General features: G+C 54.4%; 2 protein-coding genes across 2 annotated transcripts in view; both read right to left on the bottom strand.

The window, feature by feature from the left end:
- Window positions 1-7,601: 7,601 nt before the first annotated feature.
- CD79B (CD79b molecule) lies at window positions 7,602-10,624 on the bottom strand. The gene is made up of 6 exons (XM_007959722.1): window positions 10,558-10,624; window positions 9,940-9,993; window positions 8,652-8,963; window positions 8,239-8,357; window positions 7,812-7,853; window positions 7,602-7,700 (listed from the first exon to the last, which is right to left on the bottom strand). The coding sequence occupies exons 1-6, from the start codon at window positions 10,622-10,624 to the stop codon at window positions 7,602-7,604; spliced, it is 693 nt and encodes a 230-aa protein (XP_007957913.1).
- A 6,178-nt stretch (window positions 10,625-16,802) lies between these two features.
- Window positions 16,803-24,054, bottom strand: part of SCN4A (sodium voltage-gated channel alpha subunit 4) — a 29,269-nt gene continuing 22,017 nt past the window's right edge. Inside the window, exons 17-24 of the mRNA XM_007959721.2 lie at window positions 23,524-23,697; window positions 22,845-22,967; window positions 21,212-21,490; window positions 20,868-20,921; window positions 20,491-20,628; window positions 19,821-19,925; window positions 18,884-19,154; window positions 16,803-18,028 (exon numbers count right to left, since the gene is read on the bottom strand). Of these exons, the coding sequence (XP_007957912.1) occupies window positions 16,803-18,028; window positions 18,884-19,154; window positions 19,821-19,925; window positions 20,491-20,628; window positions 20,868-20,921; window positions 21,212-21,490; window positions 22,845-22,967; window positions 23,524-23,697 (2,370 nt within the window). The remainder of the gene's footprint in view (window positions 18,029-18,883; window positions 19,155-19,820; window positions 19,926-20,490; window positions 20,629-20,867; window positions 20,922-21,211; window positions 21,491-22,844; window positions 22,968-23,523; window positions 23,698-24,054) is intronic.

The following is a 24,054-nucleotide window of genomic DNA, read 5'->3' as shown; positions in this document are numbered from 1 at the left end:
GAGAACACCCCCTTACAGTTTGGGGTCCAGGCATTTCTCTCAGTCTTCCTGGAAGTCCTTTTTATTTCCAGACTTGACCATTCTCTAGGGGTTCTCTGGACAGATGTGCTCTTGGTCCCACAGTGGACTCTCTTAGGTTCGAATCCTTGGGGCTTGAGGCAATCTCCTTTAGCAGAGCCGTACTCGCCCTGGTCTTAGGCACAGCCTCAGACGGCTTGATGACAGCCTTTCTCACTCACCTTGTGGTCCTTCGAGGCCAATGCTTCTTGCCTCTATCTCCTTCTGCTTCCTTGAGGTCAGAGGCTGCCGTCCCACTGGGACACACTCCAGCTCCCTCTTGTTTGCAACATCCTTTACATGCACCATAGCCCAAAGCTGATCACTCAGCTCACTGGGTTAAGGTCTTCAGAGAATATTATACAGGGATCTCAAGGGCTTTTCAGAGGAGGTAGGGGAGGAGATCCAGATTTCTGAGAGTTCACCATGTGCCAAGCACCATACTGGGTCATAGGAGCATGAGCCCCATTTCACAGCAGAAGACACAGGCTCAAGGAGGTAACATCGCTCCCCCAAGGTCTGCCAGCCTCATGATGGCTGTCCCAGGCCCAGAGCCTTCCCATGGCACCAAGCTCCCCAGAACCCTCATCTGTCTGCTAAGGACAGTGGTGTTTCTGGGTGTGGATAGAACTTTCCTTGGTGCAAAGCTAGTGAGGCAGGGCTCAAGTGCTTGTGCAGAAGGTGTTCCATGAAGATGGGGAGATTGAATGCAAGGAACTCCAGCTGCAGAATGAGGCATCCACAGTCAGGGCTTATGAGGTCAAGAGAAGGGGTAGAACAAACAATCCGACGAGCAGATCAGTGAACCAGGCCACACCATCCTTCCCATTTGTGTTGCACGTTTCAGTGTTCATTGTACTTTCACTTCCTCTATCTTGCTGGACCCCTGAGTTGGCCCCACGATGCAGCCAGAGGGCTTAGACATGAAGGAAGGGGTTTGGAGGGCTGGAGGTAAGGCTCTCCTGCGGACTGCTGCGAGTGTTGTTTACACTGGCCGAGCATCTCTGAGCAACCTGGCAGCACCTAACGATCCACACAACCAAGGATATGCTAAGTCATTTTCACTTTGGGGATTACCACCCCCCAGGGAGAGAGTCCCCTTGAAAAAGAATAAGTATGAGGTGTTTCCAGCAGCTATGGGAAGTCTGGGGTGCTTTCCTAGACTGTCAGTAGGAAATAACCTCTCCCTCTTTTGACCTTGTCCTATCCCTGAATGGAGCAAACTGTTAATGCACTCAGTGGCCAGTCAAAAGGCTGGGGGATCAAGTCCACCCAGAGGGCCTCGGAAGACAGGCCTGACGATGTGCTTCTGAGAAAGCAGCTGTGGAAAGTCCTGTGGAGCACAGTTCTACTCTGAGACACTTGAAGTCACCGTGAGTTGGAATTGACTTGATGGCATCTGTTCGTTCACAGTTATGTGTACAAGCTCATTGAGGCTGGGTTCATGCTTTTCATCGCCTCATCCATTCATTCTCTTACTCATTCATTAACTTATTCAACAAAGGTTTATTGCCTCTTATCATATTAGACGTTGTACCAGGCATGTCAACAGAAGACAAGATCCCTTCTCCTCTGGAACTTACAGTCTACTGGGGAGAGAGAGAATAGCAAACAAATAAATATATAATGGTGAAGTATGTGGTGGTGCAATGGTTAAGCACTCAAGAGCTAACCAAAAGTATGGCGGTTTGAACCCACCCATTGATTTGGTGGGAAAAAGACCTGGCCCCCTGCTTCTGTACAGATCACAGCTGAGAAAACACTGTGGGGCTGTTCTACTCTCTCACATGTTGGGGCTGCTGTGAATGGTAATTGACTCGCCAGCACCCAATAGCAACAACAATGTCCGCGGTAATTTCAAACTGAAAACTGTTGTGAAGGGAACAGCTAAGTTACAGAGGTCAGAGATAACATGGGGACTGGGGAACTGGTTGCTGTCATAGTCCCAGCCCAGGAGCTCAACACGCGTGTCTCCTGAGCGGTCTGGATGAATGGAAAGATCATGTGAAAGACAGAACAGCAATACCCAAGTGGCCCAGGATGGCAGGGCAGGCCATGTTGTGTCTCCACCTCCCACTAGGAGAAAACTCTCAGAACCAAACTCACTGCCATTGAGTCCATTCTCAAGTGACCTGCATTGTTTTTCAAGGCTGTACATCTTTACAGAAGCAGACTACCTCATCTTTCTTGTATGGAGTAGCTGGCGGTTTGAACCATGAACCTTTTGGTTAGCAGCCAAATGCCTTAACCACTACACCCCCAAAGCTCCTTTCCAAGTAGGATACTAAAACAAAACCAAACTCTGCCATTGAGTCAATTCCAACTCATAACAACCCCCATGGGGTTTCCGAGGCAGTAAATCATTACAGTAGATTGTCCCCTCATCTTTCTGTGGAGTGGCTGGTGGGTTTGAACCACCAGCCTTCTGGTTAGCAGCCAGATGCCTTAGGCACTGTGCTACGAGAGCTCCTTTTCCAATGAGGATGTGGTTGTTGTTAGGTGCTGTCAATTTGTCTCTGACTCATAGCGAAGTTATGTACAGCAGAATGAAACACTGCCCAGTCCTGTGCCAGTCCTTGCTATACCTGAGCCCGTTGCCAATCCATCTCGTTGAGGACCTTCCCCTCTTTCATCGACCTTCCACCTTACCAAGCATGATAGCTTTCTCCAGAGAATGGTCCCTTCGACAACATGACCAAAATAGGTGAGACGAAGTCTGGCCATTCTTGCTTCCAAGGAGCATTCTGGCTGCATTCCTCCAGGACAGATTTGTTAGTTCTTTTAGCCGTCCATGGTACTCTCAGCATCCTTCGCCAGCACCACAGCTCAAAAGCATCAACTCTTCTTCGGTCTTCCTTTTTCATTGTCCAGCTCTTGCATGCACATGAGGCAATTGAAAATAACCATGGCTTGGGTTAGGCGCACCTTAGTCTTCAAGGAGACGTTTTGCGCTTCAGCATTTTAAAGGGGTCTTTTGCAGGTTTACCCACTGCAATACGTCATCTGATTTCTTGACTGCTGCTTCCTTGGGTGTTGATTGTGGCGGGACAGATATTTTTAAATGACGAGTACACTGAGATCATCTTTATACCTTAAACCAAAAACATGCCCTGAAGTCTTCTTAAAATCAACCAATAGTTTAGCTTAACTAGTAAAACAACGTCTGTCTTGAGTGTTATGCTCTTATAAGAACTATCTATATGGGATCAAACTGACAACAGCAACTGGAAAGATTAGCTAGGAACCTTAGTGGGCAATGAGTTTATGTCCATGGGGGAGGAACGACTCAGAAAAGGAGGGTGAGGATGGTCACACAGCCTGAACTATGGGAAGAGTGTCGCTGAATTGTATACGTAGAAATTGTTTGCTTGCTGTATACTCTCAACAACACTGACAAAAATAAAATGAATTATAAAAAAAATAGGAGTGCAGGAACTTACAATGCACAACAATAAAAGGCGCTTTGGTGGCGTAGTGCCTAAGGCATTTGACTGCTCACCAGAAGGCTGTCGGTTCAAACCCACCAGCCGCTCCTCAGAAGGAAGATTGGGCGGTCTCCTTCTATAGAGATGCTGCCTTGGAAACCCAAGGAGAGGTCGCTATGAGTCGAATTGAATTCTCAACAACACCAACAAAAATAAGATAAATTATTTAAAAAAAATATGAGTGCAGGAACTTGTAGCACAGGTATATGAAAAGAGTTACAGTAAAACCTGTGAAAGATGGAACTTGTGTAAGGCGGAAACTTGTCAGAGAAGGAAAACCCCAATATTTTTTTACTAGTAGAAACAGAAAAGTGGTCAGACTGCACTCTGTCACAGGTGGAAACTTGTGAGACTGAGAAAAACAAGGCAGTCCTGTTGAGTTCTGGCTCCCACAGGTTTCAGTGTATATGAAAAAAGCAAAACGAGGCAGCAGTGGGCGGGGACTGATTCCATGCGCACACACGATCCCTGTGAACTGTCCTCCAGGCCTGCCTGCACGCCCTCCCTCCAGCCACACAGAGAAAACGGTGAGAGGTCCAGGAAATACGTCATTTTAAAAAATTGCTTGAGGGCCAGTCTAAATGTGTTTTTGACAAATCCCAGTCGGATTAAATTCGGGGTTCAATGCTCATTAAGTTATTCTCAGTAGTCACTTAAGTTTCCCAATAAAGGCTTTTGGGGTGGGGAGATGCAGCTGGGGGTCCCAAGAGAAAGGTCGGTCTGTTGTTTGTGATGCAGGATCTGAATCCAGCTACTGAGGGGGAGTCAAGAGAGTTGGGCACGTGTGGACAGAGGCAGGAGGTCCTGACCCTGGCTCCGTAGATGCTTCTGGGGGCGGTGCAGAGGACCCGGCCAGGCCAGACCTACTGAGGGCCAAACACTACCTGCCCGTGACACTAAAGAGCAGCAGCTTCGTGTGTTTTGTTTTGTTTTTCTCTCATCTCTGGTTTTTTTGGAAAAACACCCAACCCTCCTATCAGATCACCCCAGCCCTAGCAGCACCTGCAGCTAGTGGGCCGGAAGTCAAGCTAGAATGGAGGGGGAACCAGCGTGTGCTTAAACCACTGCCCCGGGGGACCTGGTTGGATTCCCCCATCAGGCAGTGGGGCATGTGCCCACCCAGGGGGCCTGGGGCTGTGCTCTGGGAGGGGGAGGGGCATAGAGTGAAAGGTTGCCCTGTGGCCTGACCTCTCGAGGGTGTGCAGGGGCACCCATCCAGGCCCTGTTAGGACAGGGTGAAGCCCTCGAGCTTTGGAGGGCAAACCTTTTCAAAACAGAAACCTTTGAAGGTGGCCAAGGTTGTCCCAGGATTCCTGGCCTTCTCCTCTTCCTCTCCCCCTTCTTTCTCTTCTTCTTCTAGTTCAAAGTCTTATTGCTGCAAAGCCCTTCAAGAGAGGCCTCTGTGATGTAGTTGAAAGTATGCTGGGTTTGAAGTCAGAAGAGCTGTGTGTAAATTTTGGCCAATCGTGGTGACCAACCTGAGCCTTCATTTTCCTTATCTGTAAAGTGGGGCTAATGCGGACCCCTCCAAGGTTTTGCTGGAGCTTAGGGGCAAGATACGTCAATGCACGTGGACGTGCCCACTCCATCTTTATTGGTGCTTCAGAGGTGTTCAATAAATATTTGTTGTGCTCAGTAACAGCATGTGATTCATGTTCTGTATCCTGATTGTAGGGGTGCTTATGTGTGTGCTAAAATTCATAAGATGTACACCAAAAGAAAAGGCCAGTTTGACTCTATGATAATATTTTTAAAAGCATCTGGTTAAATTCCTTACCCTCAGACAGGTTTCATGATTCCCATTTTACGGACCCACCATTCTCACCTGGCTCTGTTCCCAGCGTCTCAGCTCAGTCTGCGGCCAGTGGCCTGCAAGACAGACATCGACACAGCGTAAGACCCCCAAACAACAAAATGGATCGGGGAGTGCTTCTTCATCATAAGCCCCTAAAAGTGAAAGTACAGGCCCTTTGGGGGAGTATGATAGTGGAGGGCAGGCCTAGGCTGTTCAAATTATTCTCTATCAGTACATACCTCAAAGCATTAGAGAAAGCTAGTTATTCATTCAAAGGTACTAATAAACGTGTCTTTTGGTAAACCCAAGGCCTCACCCTACCCAGGGAAGCCCAAGGAGGGTGAGACCCTGCTGGAGACAGAAGTGAAGACTCCCCCCACCCACCCGGGCCCCATGGCCCAGGGTCCCCGGTGGAGGTAGGAGAACAGAATTAGCGCCACTATGCAAAGCAGCAGGAAAGAAGGGCTCCAGCTCAGTGGAGGCAGATGCCAAAACAAGCCAGTTCCCTCTGGCAGCCCTGGGCTGGGGTTGCAGAGCGAGCAGCCCTGCGAGAGGCGGGGTTGTCATGAGACCCAGACCCCACAGTGGCCAGGGGAGGTCTGGTTAAAGGTGATTTAGGGAATCCGAAGAAAGAATGACAGAGAGGCATTTCGAGGTCTGCTGGGAGGTCAGTGAGAGCGCGGGCCGCCTGGCTCGCAGGCGAGGCTCTGTGCATCTGTGTTCCCGGCTGTGAGCCGCTCCCAGCAATGCCCAAGCCTGGTGGCTTGGGGCCATTTGTGGGGTCTCTGGGGCCCTAAGGGACCTATGGTGTGATGCTGGGAAAGTCTGAAGGTGTCACTTGAGTAAGGAATCCATAAAGTCTCCCTCTTTAGGATAATTCCTCTCTTGCAGGGCTCTGGATCATACTTTAAAAAAAAAAAAAAAAAAAGTCCCAGGCTTGGTGGAGGGCTTGTTGTTGTTGTTATGTGCCATCGAGTCATCTCCGACTCACAGTGACCCCTCCTTGGGTTTCCAAGGCAGTATCACTATGGAAGTAGATTGCCCAACCTTCTTTCCGAGGAGTGGCTGGTGGGTTTGAACCGCCAGCCTTTTGGTTAGCAGTGAAATGCCTTAGCAGGGTATGGGGTAAAACCAAACCAAAAACAAGGAGGTCTGGTGGCGCAGTGCCTAAGCCATTTGACAGTTCACCAGAAGGTTGGTGGTTCAAACCCACCAGCTGCTCCGCAAAAGGAAGATGGGGCGATCTACTTCTGTAGATTTGGCGGTATGGGGTAGAGGCAGGGAACCTCCACCCTCAGGGAGCTTCCAGTTTAACTGGAGAACCAGGGCCAGTGCGTAGGGAGCTATAAGAGCTGCAGGAGGCAGAAACTAAGAGACCTGTCAGGGCAGGGACCAGGACATTCCAAGAAGGCTTTCTGCAGATAGAGGATTGGAACTGGCAAAAGGGAGGTAGGGGAGGGCAAGACACTCCAGGGCTCTAGAGATCAGGACTGATGCTTTCTGAATGAATGGATACAGGGTGCAGACATCCCACTCAGGGGATGCCTGGTGAAAGCAGCTTTCTCCAACTGCTCTAGGCCCAGCTAGGGGAAGAGAGAGGGACAGGACCACAGAACCGAGCTGGGTCTTCAGAGAGAAGCTGCAGGTAGGCCCAGGAGAAGGTCACGAGCCCTTAGCAGTCACCCTCTCCCACAACCCTATGGGCCCACAGGTGCTCACTTTCAGACACTCCCCTCCAGCCCACAGCCATAAGATATCACAAGTCTGTATGTTGTTTCTCAAAACACATTGTTTATTCCGTGGGAGAATGGGCTCCAGGCCTAGGAGCCCCTGGGTGGGAGAGGGTGGGAGAGAGGGCCATAGCTCTCGGTAGCCTCTCTGAGGCTGAGTCCAGGGTCCCGGCCCTTCCCACCCTCCTCAGGGAGCTGGTTTGCTCTGAGTCCATTTGCAGGTTCTACCTAAGTCCCTGCCTTCCCCATCCTAAGCACGAGGGCGGAATCCACATCACACCCCTCAGAAGTCTGGTCCAGTCTATCTTGAGAGCTTCTGCTCCAAATCACTGCCCTGTGGCCCTTCTAGTCCAGGCCCTTCTGGGACAGCTGGGGACCAGGGGCTGGAGTGGGAGGCGGCTCTGGCAGGCCAGGCTTGGAGGCCGTTGGGGGAATCCAGGGAAGAGGGGCAGGCTGGGAGCCAGGCAGGCTCTGAGGAAGTCAATGGAGGGCCCAAGAGGCTCTGCCCTGAGGTGTATGGCAAGGGCCAGTCCCTCACTCCTGGCCTGGGTGCTCACCCACTGACCACTTCACTTCTCCTGTCCGCAGAGTCACTATATCCTCGTAGGTGGCTGTCTGGTCAATGTTCAAGCCCTGGAGACAAGCAATGGGATTCAGATACCAGTTACCTGCCTGACCGCATCAACAGAAGGTGACTGCTGACCACATGGACCACACAGGCGCTAGGTCCACCCTGCTCCTTACCTCATAGGTGTGGTCTTCTTCCAGCGCAGCCTTGCTGTCATCCTGGTGGGGGTAGAGAGCAGTGGAGGTCAGAGACTTAGCCTCCCCCAGTCCCATCTGCTGCTGGGCCAGGCCCCGGAAGGGCCAGGGAGATGGGGCCAGAGGTGAGGGGTCATAGGTCAGGGGTCAGGTGAGGTGCATCCACTTGGGAAACACGAAGCCTGTGCTGAGCTACCTCTGTAAACCCAGCCTGGCGTGGCCCCCAGGCCGTAGAAGTTACCATCATACTTTTATTGAAAGGATGAACGTGTACAGGGGCAACTGAAAGAATGAGCGAGTGATAGATGGGCAAGCGCTGGGGTTGGACCAGGCCAGTGGGCAGCGAGAGAGATGGGGTGATGAGGCCCCGCCTGTATCTGGCCGCCCCGTGGCCCAGCCCCGTGGTTACCTTGTCCAGCAGCAGGAAGATGGGCACAATGATGAAAAGGATGATCAGCAAGGTCTGGATCATGATGATGCCGTCTTTGAGTGTGTTCCGCTGCTTCAGCTGGGCCAGGGAGCTGAACCCTGGGGGAGGCGGGGCAGGGGAGGTGAGGCTGGAGTAGGGGTTCTGGCAGGTTCACACCTTTCGGGCCTGCAGTGGGGGTGATCTGGTGTACCCCTCAGGACCTGCTTCCCAGTGCCTCTCCTGGGGACTCTGAGGGCCATGGCCACCTCCCACTGGTGGCAGCAGGGACAGGCAGGGCAGGCTGGGCTGGAGGGGTAGGGGGTGGACACTAGATGAGTAGCCCGTGGTGCTGGCTGAAGCCCGTCTGCCTCTGCCCCCCTCCCTGGCTGAAGATGGGCTGGCCCATGACCCACCCATGACCCGAAGCTCAGTGCCGCAGCCCCAGTGGGTCGACAGGCTTGGCCCAGAGCACTTATGCCGGCAGAAGTAGATGCCGTTGTCCTCGAACTGGATGTCTCGGATGGTGAGGGTGAAGACCGTGCTGTTCTGGGTCTGCAGCATGCGGCTCTGATTCTGGGGGAGCTCCTGGGGCTCCTGGTCGACCTCTCGCTTCCGGAACCATTTCACAGTGCCCAAGCCCTCTGTGTGGCATTTCACCTCCACCACGAAGCCCCTTTTCCGAGCCACAAAACGTGGGTTCTGCCAGATTCGGGAACATCGGCTTCCTGTGGGCACCAAGGCCAGCCTCAGAATCCTGCTTAGTGTTCCCCCGGCCTCAGCCCCTCTTGAGTGCACTGACCTCGGCTCAGCCCCTCTTCTGTCCTTCCTTTTCAGATACAGGGTGTGGGGATGGGGCAGGAGGCAAAGGGATGTGGGGGACTGAGCCATGTCACGGGTCACAGGCCAAACCAATGACTCACCCCTTCCTGCCACCCCACCACCCATTGAATTTTCCTTTAGAAGGGCTCTCAAACCACCTCACTCCTTTCCAGTCTCCCATAGGTCATGGGAGGCCCACAGGCCAGCCTCCCCCTCTCCCTCCTCCAGGCAGGCGGTCTTGCCTGGTGCTCCCTCCTGCAGCCCCTGCTCTGATATCCTCAACAGTCGCCCTGCCTGCAGTGGCTAATGGCCAAACCCTTCGCCCGGCAGCTGAGGCCCTCTGAGGCCCTCCACAGCCTACCCACTGCCTGCCTTTCTGCATTATCTCCCTCTCCTCTCCTGCACAGGCCTGCTCAACCTTTGGTTCCATGAACTGTCTCAGCTTAGAATGTCTTCCTCTCCCCTGTAACTTGCTGCCCCCTCCCACCTCCTCCTTGAGAAGTCTTCCTCAGGCCTCTGCAGCAGGGAGCTGCCCCCCGGAATCCCTGAGCCCTTCGTGTGGCAAACCTTACCTCTGAGGTTTCTGGCTCTTTCTGAGGCTGAGCCTGACTTCCCCACTAGACAGAGCTAGACTTGACCTTGGTCGGGGGTTCCCTCTGGCTCCCCTCTCTGAGGTTTAGACAGCCTGACCCACTAGGTCTGAAGCGCTAATGAGGGTGGCAGCTGGCCGGGGCCAGGGACTAGGAGGAGAGGGATACTCTAAGGAGGCCAAAGCTGGACGTCCTGGGTGGGGAGAACCATGCAAGGCCAGGACGAGGGGCAACCACAGGGCAGCTTACAGGACAGTGAGCAGTCAAACCAGGAGTGGGTGAGGTTGCCAACCTGTGGAATCCAGGTACAGGTCCTCCGTTTTGGCTGCTGGCACCTTTTCACCTGCTGCAGACAGATGGAGGAAGTGGGTGGGGCCAGTTCAGGCCTCCCCAGCCGTGGTTGTAGAGTCGCCGTCCCGCCCCTGCACATTCCCAGCCACTTCCTCCTTCCTGGGCAGTGGCTTGCAGACCCCACCACCCTCCCTGGCCCCTGTACGGTGGAGATAGGAATGAGGGGACACCGGGAGACCTGCCTCCTACTCCCTCTTCCTGTGACCAGCAGGGTGGCCTTAAGCAGGCTCCATGATGACAGAGGAGGCAAGTCACAGCCAGGGGGCTCTCCGTCCAGAAAGAAGACCCTCCGGGGACATGCCTCTGCCCTGCCTGTGTAGAGCACACCTCCAGGGACACGGGGGTGAACTGCACACGCCCTCCCTGGCTCTCCCCTCCTCTGCTGGGCGCCCACCCTGGGCCCAGCTCTTTCGCAGCCAAAGTCCCGAGCCTGGGTCATCCTCCAGGAAGGAGGCCCCTGAGCCCACTCGAGGTACCCCAGACCCAGAGGAGACAGACGGCAGAAGGGGAAGTGAGCAGCAACAGAGGTGGCGGAGGCACAGGCCTGCGTGGGGTGTACCTGAGAGCAGCAGCACCAACACCACCAGCCAGTTGCTGGGCACAGGGGACAGCACCAGCCCGGCCATGGTCACCACTCTGTCCCGACCCTGGCCCTGTGACGACGACGTCTGAGGCTCCTAGGGGGAAACGTGGAACTGCTGGCTGCAGCTTGTCCCCTCCCCTCCTCTCACCACCAGGCCCCTTCCTGCCATGCAAATAGGGACCCAGGGGAGGCACCTGCTCTTTGGGGGCTGGGGGAGGGCGGGCTCTCATCAGCTGGGCTTTGCCAAGACTGGAAGGTCAGCTGGCTTGGGCACCACAAATGGAGTCTGAGGTGGGCGCCGCTAGGGTGGGGCCTCTGAGGATTGCCTGTCCTTCCTTCCCCATGCTCTGCTGTACTGCTCCCACCTCCCGGGGCTCGGAGCCTTCCATCCTGCAGTCTGCAAGCTCCTGTGCAAGGCATTTGAGTCCCTCTTTTATTCCTGCACACAGCCCAGGGCCCGGCACTAAGCGAGATGCACACGGGTCCATGGAAGAAGGCACGGGAAGCCCCTCCTGCCCTGGACCAGCCCACACCCTTCAGGCAGAAGAGCACTGAGGAAGGGCCATGCCGGGGTAGGGAATGAGTAGTCACGGACCCAGGCCAGGCATCTACAACAGCCCAGAGCAGAGACTCCTGGCTGCAATGCAGGCGGCCATGTTGGGAGTTGATGGAGATTTGACATTGAGGGGGATGAGAGCCAGAGGGACGCTTGAGCAAGAGTAGGCCAAGTATGGCGGCCACTTGTGAGAGGATCTGGTCCAGGCCCCAGAGACAGGTGCCCCCTTCCTCATGCTGGGGCAGAGCTGGCTGGAGTCCGCCAAAGCAGGTGGAGATACCTTAGAGAAAACCCACGACTCCACAATCTGGGGGTTTCTTCACAGTTCTTAACTGCCAGGCTCCCAGAGCTGTTGTCCACAGTTCCAGGAGGTCTTGGGCAGGGGCTGGGGGCTAATGTGGGGGAGTCTTCAGGTTCAGAAAGAAAAGACTCACTGGCTTTATCCTGCCAGTCAGGGGGCACGGAGAGTAGATGGGACCCTAGCATTCAGGGGCTCGTCCAAGCTCCGCTTGGTGCTCCAGCCCCAGGCCAGACGCAGTCCTCGCCCTTGGTGGATGGCGCACATTACAAGCTCCAGCCCCACAGCCACACTCGCTCTGAGTCTTACGTCTCCTTGCAGGCTCTTTCCGCTCTTGTTCCCCTTCTCTCTCTTTTCCCCCCTGATTCCTCGGAGAGGAGGAGAGACGCTAATCCTCACTTTTGGGCTGAGGGAGGCAAGGGTCCTGGCCCCTCAGAGTACTCTCTCACCCCTCAGCCTGGGCATGGCCCTCACCTGGCAGCGTGGGGTGGGCAAAGGCCAGGCCCTGACCTCTTGAATGCGGAGATGGGAGGGGTAAGCTTTCACCCAAGGAACTGCCTGTTCCAGGCAGGCAATCCCAGATGTTCTTACTCATTTCCAGATGTTCCCGGTGGGGGAAAAAACATTTCTCTGAAAATGTGTCAGATGTTCAGTTCACAGAACAAACAACCTGGGAATATAAACATCACCTGAGGTCAGCTCGGGAACCAACAGGTCCCTGGGGTTGGAGCAGGTCAAGAGAGTCAGGTGGAGAGAGAGGTAAGCTCCCCCAGGATGGGAGCAAACTCTAGGGCTCTCTTACTTTAGCAAACTCTATCCCTCCCAAGTTCCTGTGATGGGGAGACCTTGGTTAGCTTCAGACCCGGCGTCCCCCCAAAGTTGGGAGGGTGGTTGGTGAAGGCTTGGGTAGGTGTGTGTGCACGCATGCTCATGTATATGTACACACGTGTGTTTCCTGGCTGTGTGGTTGAGGAGGAGGTCCTGGGGCCCAGGGTGACAGTAAGGGGCATGGAGATGGGTGGTTGGCAGCCTCCAAACACGTACATCAGCATCACCGTGGGCAGGGATGCAGATGTGTCCTTTGGACCTCATTCCCATTCATGCTGGCAGGGATCCTTTTTCAGGAGGGGTGGGGGCAGTGGGGCCCACGGGATTATTTATCATAGTTGGGCCATGCTGTTCCCTGCCCCGTGTGACAACAACACAGCTGGACCCAGGGCTGTGATGCCCTTTTCCCTGCCTGAACAGGAGGCCTGGAAAGCCCACCCCGTCTCCGCCCCCAGCTGCCCTGGGCTGCACACCCTGACATCTGGCAGCCCCCCAACCTTTCCAGGAAGGCAGCATCAAAACAAGAGTTAGGGGTTAAGGGGTCAAGAACAAGAGGCTCAGGGTCGACAGGAAGCAAAAAGGCAGGGAGAGGAAGAAGCCCAGTGTACAGAGGCTCAGACTTCTGGCCTCTCCTCAGTCCAACTTCACTGGGTCAGCCTGGGCTTGCTGTTAGGGAGGAGGCCTGGTGGCTAAGAAGGACACAGGTTCGAATCCTGACACTGGTGTACCATGTGGAAAGCCTCCCCAGGTTACCCAGTGGTTCTCGGGCGTGTGTGTGTGTCCCAAGCATTTTGAAATGTGCGAGAACAATTGGGATGGTTGCCGTGACCAATGGGACCCCTGGCATTTGTGGGCCTGGGGTGCTAAAGACTCTGCAGCGGGAGGGGCAGTGTGGTGCACTGTCAAAAGAACATCCCTGCTCCAAAGACCAACAGCACCTCAGTTAAGCAATATTCATTTCTTAACTTCTCAGAGACCAGGTTTCCTCATCTTTGTAAAACAGAAATAATCACGACATACGTTCCACCTTGGGCGGTTGTGAGTGTGAAGCACCTGGAAGAACAGGCTGCTCTCCATAAAGGAGTGAGCAGCGTGGACATGCGGGGGTGGTGGGATGTGTTGAAATATTAGCTTGTGTTTTCTGTTTCTCCTTCAGTATTTTACCATTTTTTCTCCCATCATTCAAGGCTCAGGGGAAGGGTGGGCCAGGCATGCTGGACATCTTCCTGCCCTTGGAGCCAGAGAGGGCCCTGGTGAAGTTTGGAGAAGGTGGTCTTTGCCCAGGGAGGGGGGCTGGCACCCTGAGCAGAGAGCTGCCCCTGGTGGGGGGCTCAGAAAAGCTCCACAGAGATCCTGAGCGCCCCTCTTCAACATGCAAAGATAACTGCAAGGTGGGGAGGGCCACTGGGATAAGGCTGAGGGACATCTAGGGATGGCCTGGGGACCAAGGCCCCATGAGGGTGGGGGCCTCTCCCCATGCCCCACGTGGTGCTATGTAACCTCGGGTCCCTGGAGAAGGGGGTGCACCAACGCTGAAAAAGATTGTTTACACGTTTGGAAAACACAGGCCTGAAAGTCAATAATCAGGTTATAGAAAATAAAACGATTTAAAATTATATTGCACTCAACTGGGTTTGCTGACTCAGTGCTCTGCGTAATAATACTCTTTGTCACAGGTCTATGTGACTGGACTCTTGAGGTCAGAGGTGCCATTGTGGGGGATGATCTTTGGGCGGGAGGGGCAGCACAGTGTGCCCCACAGGCACCTTGAGGTCTCTAAAGGAGAGGGGATGGGCTCCCAGAAAGGGGGGCTGCGGGAACAAGGGCCCCTATGACGTATTTCCTTGGTGCTGTCACGGATGGGAAAACGGAGTATGATGCTGCCTGTTGGGGGGGGGGTATGGCCACTGACTCCATGTGGCCTCTTGGTCTCCAGCTAAGAGGATTTTGGAGGGGGGCAGGAGAGAGTCAGGCAGCACCATCGGGGGTTGTTGGGATTTTTCTTATCCTGCACTCCCAACCCCCTGAAGGCTCCCCATATCTTTCCCGTTTGCCTCCCGTCCCCACCAGCCTCTCCTTGCTGTCCTCAGCCCCGGTCCACATTCACAAGCACAGGCACGGAAGGGAGAAGGCCGCACATCAGAGGCAACAGAGGAGGGTTTATTGTAAGAACTGTACAAAGGAGCCCATCCACTGGCCTGGCAGGAATGGGTGGGGGTCTGCAGGGGAGGGGCCGTGGGCAGGGAGAGGACTAGACCCTGTTCATCCAGTCTGCAGTCTGCAGTCTGCACAGTCTGATGGAGAAGGTCCAGTCCAAGAGATTTCCGAAGCTCTTGGGGCCATGCCAGTTTGGGTCCAGGAGGGAAGAGCAGTGGGGCAGGGTGCCAGGCAGGGAGGAGGCTCACCCTGATTGGATGAACCTTCTGAAGGAAGAGACAGAATCACCACAAGAAGAAATGGAAGGAGTTGAGGCCTCTTTCCACAGAGGAGACGCAGGTGGGAGATGGGGATCCAAGCTGGGCAATGAGTGTGATGACGAGAAAAACAGAGGAAGGGAGAGGGGTGAAGGGGGCAGAGAGAGCGGGAGGATGCCCAGGCAGGATGGAGACGAGGTGAGAGGAGATGGGCCCGGGCCCTGTATGCACACGCACACACACATCTTGTTTTGCTGTTTCCTAAGTTTAATCACACTGCTCACGAGAAACACAAAGAAGAGGAACTTAAACCAACACGGGACTCAATGTGCAAATCATACCACATACGTTCATGCCCATACACACACTCACGGCACAGGCTCACATGTACAGCCACACTCATATGAACAGAGCTGCACAGAGGATGCACACACACCAACCTGTACTCATACAGGGAACTTAAGACATTATGGGGGCACAATGACACATATATGCAAATATGCACATCTACACACACACAGTGCAGGCTCACACTCACACATATAGGCACACTCACACAAATAAGCCTGAGCAGAAGACACGCACACACACACTAGACTGCATTCACATAGGGAACTTTAGACACTATAGGGGCACAATGACACACATATACACAAAAATGCCTATGCACACACTCATGGCACAGGCTCACACTTACACATACAGGTACACTCACATGAACAGGCCTGCACAGAGGACACGCACACTCCAGACTGCATTCACACAGGGACCTTCAGACACTATAGGAACACAATGACAAGCATATATACAAATATACCTGTACATTCACTCATATGCAGGCTTCACAGTACACAGTGGCTCATTCATATGTACTCACATACTTGAACACACACACACAGACATACAAGCGGACACAGAGGCCACACAGGTACACACACAAAGTGAATAAATCCAGCAGCCCCTGGGCGGGTCTCTCAGCCTCTCCTTCAAGCTCAGCTTCTGTCTGTTTTCCAGGAACCAGCAGAAGCCTGGCACCAGCACCCCCAGATCAGCAGGGCCAGCAGAAGTGGCAAGGTTGAGCCTGAGCCGGGTGGGGTTTTCCTGCAGCCCCCACGCCAAAATCTCTAACGTGAGCTCAACCAGAACGTTCTCAGGATCACATTGAGGAGAGGAAAAAAAAAAAGGATGAGCAGGGAGGAAGGACGGGCATGGGGAGAGGTGAGAAGGGGGAGAACTCTGAGGCTTGATGGGGCTTCAAGGAGCCCCGTGGTGCTAACGGAGGACTGACGAAGGGAGAGAGGGAACAAGAAAGAATCTTCTTAACGAGCATCAGGGTCCCCAACCCCTCCCCAGTTCTGGATGCTCAGGCCAAGAAGAGCCCCCAGAGCAGCCATACAACCCAATCTGTCCCACCCATCCATGCTTCTTAGAAAAGACAATTGCCAAGTGGACTCCTTCCTTCTGCTCTTCCCCTAGGGGCCAGCCAGGGGAGCCTGGGACTGGATAGGCCCAGGGAATGGTTTCAGGGGCCACAGTCACAGTCCGATACATCAGGATCCAATGGCCAATCAGGTTTGTGGAGCCATTTCTGGACCAGTGTTACTTCCCTTTTCTAAGGGATCCCTGAGTGGGCAGAGGGAAGTTGCACTCCTGGCAGCACCTGGGTTAAGACATCTTTGTCTGTGATTGGGTTGTGGGGCCTAAGCTGCTTTATGGGGAGAGGCCAAGTAGCCCTTAAGACTCTGGAGAAAGGAGGGTAGCCAATCCTTCCAGTGTAGGCAGGCTCCTCCCCAAGTTAGGGGCACAGATTCTGATGTTCTTCCCTCCCTGTGGGCCAAGAGGAGGGGTGCAGGGCCCATGAGGAGGTTAGAACAACTTGAAGGCAAAATCATGGTGGCAGGGGCCTCAGGCCCAGCATGGAGCCCCTGAAAACAATTCCCATTTCCCAAAGTCTTCCAGGACAAGTACTCGGGCCTGGGGTCAGCCCCAGCGTGGCCACATCTCGTGCCCCGTGAGGGAGCCAGGCACAGTCCCAGACTCAGAGCCTTGCTCCTTCAGCATGCCGGCACCACGGGGAGCTTGTAGGACCATGCCAAGGCTCAGCTGGCCACCTCACTGCTGCCTGCTAGACAAGAGACTCTTTGACTCCTGGGCGCACTGTCTGCCCTGGTGGTTGGGAGGGAGGGAGGGCAGCGTCTGAGGGATCGATGGGCCTAAGCCCCATTGCAGGTCCAGTGTCTTCTGTTGAGGGCTGCTTCTCCTCCTTGCTTTGCATGCTGCTGTTCCCGTTCTCATGGCCATACATCTGGCTCATTGTGGTGGCGATTAGCCCCTCCTTCTCTGGGGCCCCGTCCCCTTCGCCGTCCTGGCTGTGGCGGTACATGTAGGATGCCTGCTTCATGGAGCGTTGGAGCAGGTGCCGCCGGTAGGCCCTCTGGATCTTGATGGCGCACACCTCTTCATGCTTCCTTTTGAGGGTGGTGGTGATGGGCTCATAGGACACCTTGGAGGGGTTGGCCGCCATGAACTTCTCCTCCATGGTCTGTTTGAGGGCATCCATTTCCCCAGAGTCTCCCAGGACCTCTTTAGTGAGGGCAAAGAGGATGTCCAGGCAGTGGATCTTGTCCCCTGGCACCATGGGCAGGTCCATCGTGATGAGCTTGATCTTGTTGGGCTTGGCGATCCTCAGTGGCTCCTGCAGGGTGTCCACGAAATCAGAGAGGCGGCTATAGGCGATAAACTGTGTGGCGTCGGGGTCAAACTTCTCCCATGTCTCATAGAACATCTCAAAGTCATCCTCACTGAGGGGCTCAGTGCTCTCTTCAGTGGCCACATTGAAGTTCTCCAGAATGATGGCGATGTACATGTTGACCACGATGAGGAAGGAGATGATGATGTAGCTGCAGAAGAAGCAGATGCCAATGGAGGGGTTGCCACAGTCACCTCTGACATTGGTGCCTGGGTTCTCCAGCGTGGGGTCACAGTCAGGGGGCCCGCTGTTGAGGATGGGGTTGAGGAGCCCATCCCAGCCAGCTGATGTGGTGATCTCAAAGAGGCAGATGATGCTGTTGCCAAAGGTCTCAAAGTTGAACATGTCATCGATGCCCGACTCCTTCTTGACGTAGGCAAAGTTGGACATGCCGAAGATGGAGTAGATGAACATGACCAGGAACAAGAGGAGACCAATGTTGAAGAGGGCAGGCAGTGACATCATGAGGGCAAAGAGCAGCGTCCGGATGCCCTTGGCCCCACGGATCAGCCGCAGGACGCGCCCGATCCGTGCCAGGCGGATCACACGGAACAATGTTGGTGACACAAAGTATTTCTGGATCAAGTCGGAGAGCGCGAGGCCTGCAGGGAGGAGCTAGTGAGAACTGCAACTTCAGGATGGTGGGCTGGGTCAGGGAATGGGAGTGTGGGATCAGGCCCAAAGGAGGACTGGCCTGGTGTACTCATGCCCAGAGGAAGCAGTAGAGGCTCAACCCACAGACCACAGCCCACATGACCTGACAGATGAGGCCAGCCTCTCTCAAGGGGTCTTGGGCCTAGGGCTACATCTTTGTTCTGACCTGGTCAGAGGGTGAATATGCCAAAGTTGATGGGGTAAGGCCCATTCCTAAAGCTGTTTGTAGGTGCCATAGATAAGAGAAAGTTGTGTGTGTGTGCATGTGTATATACAGCTATGTGACTCTGAGTATGCCACTTAACTTGTTTGTGACTCAGTTTCAACTGTAAAATGAGGGCAAAAACAGTACCTGCTTCATGGCATAGTTATGGACAATTAGTGAGATAACACCTGTAAAGCATATCTAGCGTCATATAGTAAATGTTCAATCAACTACAGCAAGTTGCTAACATAATTACGTGCATAGCTTCTCCATGGGTACGTATGCTAGAATGGTCTTCTTACATTTTTCAATAAATGCACAGCACAAAAGTGTGCATCTATTGGTCAGGTAAACATTTCTTGAGGTGTATCCATGTGTGTACAGGTGATAGGCTACATGTGGGCCCACTCTTGTATGAACTCTGTATAAATGTGAATGCCAGGTGTGTGTGTGTGTGTGTATGCATGTGTGTGCATATATGTGTTTGTGAGCATTCCAGGTGCATAAGCAGCTGTGTATACATGAGAAGAAAGCCCTAGGAATTCCTGAGTGGCTCAGCCAGGCTTTGCCTTGCCCATCCCAACCTGGCCCTGCTCACCTACAATGGACAAGATGACAACCACAAAGTCGAAAATGTTCCAGCCGACAGTGAAGTAATACTGGCGCAGGGCGAACATCTTGAGCACGCACTCCCCCGTGAAGATGATGATGAAGATCATATTAATGTTGTACAGGATGTCCACCTTGAGCTGGCTCTGGTCGTCCGTCTCCACCATCATGGTGACCATGTTGAGGCAGATGAGGATCATGATTGTGATGTCAAATGCCTGCTTCATCACAAAGTCATACACCATGCCCTGGATCTTGTTCTGCAGCATGGATGGGAGTGCAAGGATTCACATGTGTGCAAATGTGGGGGCACTCAGGTTCAGAAAAGACAGGGATAGGCAGGAGACACAGCATGATGGCATGAGAGAGAGAGAAGACAGGCAAGAGAGGGAGGAGGTGCCAGGGCTCATGATGGAGTCTTCTAGGGATGGGTGTGGTGGTTGATCTCTTTGTTGGGCCTGGGACTAGGTTCTTCTATGGGATCCTTGGCCATCTCTCTTGCTCTGGGGCCCTTCCTCCCCTCAAGGTCTCCCAGCTACCCCTTGCCCTTTTCCTGAAGCCATTGCTCACTGCAGAAGGCGTCTGGACCTTCTCTTTTACCCCCTTCTGGAGGTCCCCACCCAAGAGATCACTGAGGGTCCCAGGTGAGGAGGTGACAGACAGTGGGAGGCTGTGCAGGATGGGAGAAGGGTAAACCAGTGGCTTGAGTTTAGCAGGTTCTGCTGCTGGCCCATAAGACATCTTTGCAGATTATGAAGGAGCACCCTTCCTGCAGGTGGAGCCAGCCTCACACCAGGTACACAGCCCGGTGAGCAGAGTGCAGCCCGCATTGATCCCCACCGTCCTGTCAGGGACAGTGTGTACAGGTGCATGTACAGGCTATGGTCTGATACGGCTGCAGACAGAGGGGTCCAGAAGGGCAGTACCTGGGGACGAGGAATTGGCTTCTGAGGCTTCTTGGAGCCCAGTTTCTTCATGGCATTATAATATTTCTTCTGTTCCTCCGTCATGAAGATGTCTTTCCCTCCAAAGTATAATGGGATTGAGTCCGTAAGGTTGGGGTCGAGAGGTCCTGTTTTGGCCCTCAAGACCTCCCTACCTCAGGGACCACCCTGAGAAGCCCCCACCTCTGCAGAGGGGCCTGGAAGAGGAGGGGTGTCTTGGATGGGTCAGCGATGAAGGAGTGAAGAGAAGGGGGAGGGAGACTGAGAGGGATGAAGGGCCCAGAGAAGGGAAGGGGGGCAAGTGGGGGTGGTAGAGGGAAAGGGACCACCTCTTTCTCATGCCTGTTTCAGGACAGACACTTTCCATCAATATCTTGTTGGGTCCTTCAAATAACTGAGTGGGGTGGTGGTATCAACCCCATTTTATAGATAAGGAAATTGAGGTTCAGGGAAGCCAAGTCACTTGCTTAAGGTTGCCTGGTAGGATTTGAACCCAGGCTTGCCGCCTTAACCATGCTGCCAACAACAGCGTAAGAGGTGTTTACACAGCATTTATGAAACCTCACGGAATGAGTGAATAAAGGAAGGGAAGAGAGACCAGGAGTGGGGTAGGTGAAGGGCGTGGGGAGAGCGGACCGGGCTGGATACTCATCTTCTTCTTCTGCTGGTTGAAGTTGTCAATAATGACGCCGATGAAGAGGTTGAGAGTGAAGAAGGACCCAAAGATGATGAAGATGACAAAATAGAGGTACATGTAGAGGTTCACCTCGTACTGTGGCTGCTCCTCCTTCTGCGGGGTCACAGGACAGGACAGGATGCACTGGGGTTGGGTGCACACACTGCCCTCTCCCTATTCCCCATCACACTGTGGGCAGGACAGGCCTGGGCCGAGAAGGTGGACCCCTTCTACCCTCAGGCTTCCCAGGTCTCGGGCTCCTAGGAAGTGACATGGTGGGGTGGGGACAGGGCAGAATGTACCTGTGTCTCCAGTCTGAGTCAACTGCCACATCTCAGTGACCTCCCACTCACCTCCCGGGAGTCCACGGCTGCATACATGATGTCCATCCAACCTTTGAACGTGGCCTGAAAGAGTGTGGTTGGAGTGTGAGGGGTGAAGGCTTCTCCCGCTTCTGTCCTCTGTGAGTTTCCCTCCCGTCTCCAGATTGGGCCTCCTCAGAGGTTGCTTGCCCAGAGCTGTACTGGATGGGCATCAGATAGAGCCCAGAGAGGCCTAGAGACTATCTCAGAGAACCACAGCCTTGAGAACAGGGTGGGTGAGCCCCTAACAAGGAGCAACAATGGACTCAGGGTGCAATGAGAGAGACCGGGGCACCTCCATCTTAGTTTAGTGCAGGGTCAGACATGGCACTCACCACCTGCAAGAGGGAAAGGTAGCCCAGGCCCACGTTGTCATAGTTGACCTTGACATTGAGCCAGCGGACCTGGCCTGTGTACATCAGGCTCTCACACTCGGACTTGTTGTTGACCTCGGTGATGTCGAACCTCTCAGAGGTGGTGGTGTTGATGCAGTAGTAGAACTTGCCAGCGAACAGGTTGACGCCCATGATGCTGAAGATGAGCCAGAAGATCAGGCAGACCAGCAGCACGTTCATGATGGAGGGGATGGCCCCCAGGAGGGCGTTCACCACCACCTGGCGGCCGGGGGAGAGGGGTCACAGCCAGACCCTCAGGCGGGGGAGGGAGACACAACCTCCTCTGAGAGAGGGTTCCTCACCTACACACTAACTGGGGCCTGGGCAGAGCTGGCCACTGTGACTCCAGGAGGGGCAGTGTGAGCCGGGGCCTAGAGGTGAAGTTGGTGCTTGTGTGTATGTGTGTGTGTGGCAGCAAGGAACAGGTTCAGGCTGTAACCTGATGGTCAAGGAAGGTTTTCTGCTTGACTGGAGGCTTCTCTGGAAGCAAGCTGGCCACGGCTCACCAGGCAGGAGACAAACACTCCTTCCTCAGCCCCCATAGGAAACTCAGCACACGTGACCCAGCCCCTTGCTTATCTGCTCACAGCATTAGAAACACGGATCCAGTCCCAGGAAATAAGCCACTGGGCTCTTCAAAGCAGCAGGACCCCTGGGTCGGAGCCCTGTCCCCCACCATCCGTTGGCACAGAGGCCAACGTCACTATTTCAGGCTGGGCTGAATCGGAGAGTTTCTCTCTTTTAAGGAGAAGCCGTTTCTCTGCCTGCAGACAGAGTGGGTGGTACGGCCCGGCGGTGCCCTGGGGACTCTATTCTGAGCTGGGGCGCTAAGCAGGTGTATAGCATGGGCAGGCCCTCTCCCCTCAGCTAGGAGACTCCCCTGGCTCTGGGGGCAGAGCCCAGGACCTGGCTGGCCCCTTGAAAGGACAGGAAGGAGCCTCTTGGGCAGAGCACACTGCTCACCACAACAGTTGCCTCACAGGCTTTGTCCCCAAAGCAGGACTGTTCCTACATTCTTCCCTTCCCTCAGGAAGCCCCATTTCTCTTCCCCAAACCCTGTGTTTACCTGTCACTTCCGCTCTAACGGGTCTGAGGGCTCTCTCCAAGCTCAGCATGACCCGAGCTCAAGGGGGCAGGTTCAGAGCTGGGGCGTAAACATCTTCACACTTACTCAGGCCTCAGAGCCCTGGGGGCCCAGTCTAAGACTGGGGAGGGATACCCATAAACCCACAGACCTCATAAACCCACAGTCACCCAGAACCTAGATCTGCTTTCCCTCCTCCTCCTCCCTCCCATGGTGCCCTCCCCTCCCTGGTGCTACTGTCCCACCCCCAAGAGGCGGGGATGAACTACAACAGGGGGCCTGGGGGTGGAATGGGGTAGGCCAAGGGCTCTGCATGTGGAAGAGTGTCTCCAAGGCCCCCAAATGTGACCTTTTGCAGGGCAGTCGGTCTGAGCCCTCTGCCTCCCTCTAGTGGTGGCTGGAGTATAGACATGCGCCCCCTCCACCTTGTCTTGCAGGAAGCTGCCCTCTCAACTCAAAGCATCATACAGAGTCAGCCTCAGCACCCACCCTCATGCCCTCAAATCTGGACAGTGCTCTCAGGGGACGCAGGGCCCTCAGGGTTCGTAGAGATTTGATGGGTCCAAGTTCCGAGTAGCCCATCCAGTTGGCCACCAAGCTGATGATGGAGACCTGCAAAGGGGGGCTGTGTGTCAGTGAGTACAGGACCCTCTGCCTCCTCCAAGCCCAGAGACAGTCCCTGGGGACATGGTCTCCATAGGAGATCTTTCTGAACTCCCAGCTCCAAGGTGTCTCCCCCAATATCCTAGGTGGGTAGCTCCATCTGGGGGAACAGCAGTCCTGGAGTGGGCTCCATCTTATCAAGGCCATCAATTAACTGAGGATGATGATGATAGATGGAAGGGAGAGTGATCAGAGAGGAGAAGAAAAAGCTCCACAGACATTGGCTGGCCTCATGGTCACCCTCCTACTCACCATCTTCCCCTCAAGAGAAATAAAGCATTTCCTTAGAAGGGCTTTCCCAGTTCCTTATACCCACTAGGCAGCTCTGGGTTTGAAAAGCCAGGAGGCCAGTCTAAGGGGGGCAGCACTGTGCCTCTGCAGGGCCTCTCACCCGCTGTGTGACCTCGGGCAGGTCCTGCCTCTCTTGGGACCTGGGCTCCCTAAAGCCCTGGCCACAGTGACCATCTCTGGGTCTAGCTGGGGGCTGGGGACTGGGAGGACTCACATCTACGATGAGGAAGTCAAGCCAGCACCAGGCGTTGGTGAAGTACACCTTGAAGCCATAGGCCACCCACTTGAGCAGCATCTCAATGATGAAGATGTAGGTGAAGACCTTGTCGGCGTATTCCAGGATGGTGCGGATGACAGGCCGTTGCTCAATGTGGATGTCTTCGAAGGCCTGGGGGCACCAGGAATGACAGGGGGGTGCCCAGGTCAGGAAGCATGGCCCCTATCCTGCCTGATGACGCCTCTGGGTCCCAGGGGTCTGGAGCGGCTGTCGGCATCTCCAGGCTCCCCTTCCCTGCCCCCTTCATGGAGATGACAGAGCTTCCCCCAACTGGAGGTAGTCTCTCAGCTCCCCTCCTTCTGGTCTAAAAATAGCCTGCTGGGGGCTTCTCAGTGGCAGAGCTTTACCCTGTCTCCCCACCCCCCACCTTGTCCCAAATTTCCCAGGGCTCTCCCCACATTCCCACTGGAGTGGTGGGGGTGCCTAAACAGAAACTATGAGCAAGACCCACCTGTCGCTTTAAGATAA

The sequence above is a fragment of the Orycteropus afer genome, unplaced genomic scaffold (assembly GCF_000298275.1).
Source record: "Orycteropus afer afer isolate SDZICR_OR568_19922 unplaced genomic scaffold, OryAfe1.0 scaffold00018, whole genome shotgun sequence".
Taxonomy (NCBI): Eukaryota; Metazoa; Chordata; class Mammalia; order Tubulidentata; family Orycteropodidae; genus Orycteropus; species Orycteropus afer.
Note: the sequence above shows the minus strand (reverse complement) of the source record. Positions and strands in the feature narration are given on the sequence as shown.

What these genes read in the sequence shown, in the direction of transcription:
- CD79B (XM_007959722.1), bottom strand. Translation starts at nt 10,624, where the DNA reads ATGGCCGGGCTGGTGCTGTCCCCTGTGCCCAGCAACTGGCTGGTGGTG. An exon ending in TCTTCCTGCTGCTGGACAAG is followed by an intron (nt 7,854 to 8,238) that starts GTAACCACGGGG and finishes TACCCCCACCAG; the next exon opens with GATGACAGCAAGGCTGCGCT. An exon ending in AAGAAGACCACACCTATGAG is followed by an intron (nt 7,701 to 7,811) that starts GTAAGGAGCAGG and finishes GCTTGTCTCCAG; the next exon opens with GGCTTGAACATTGACCAGAC.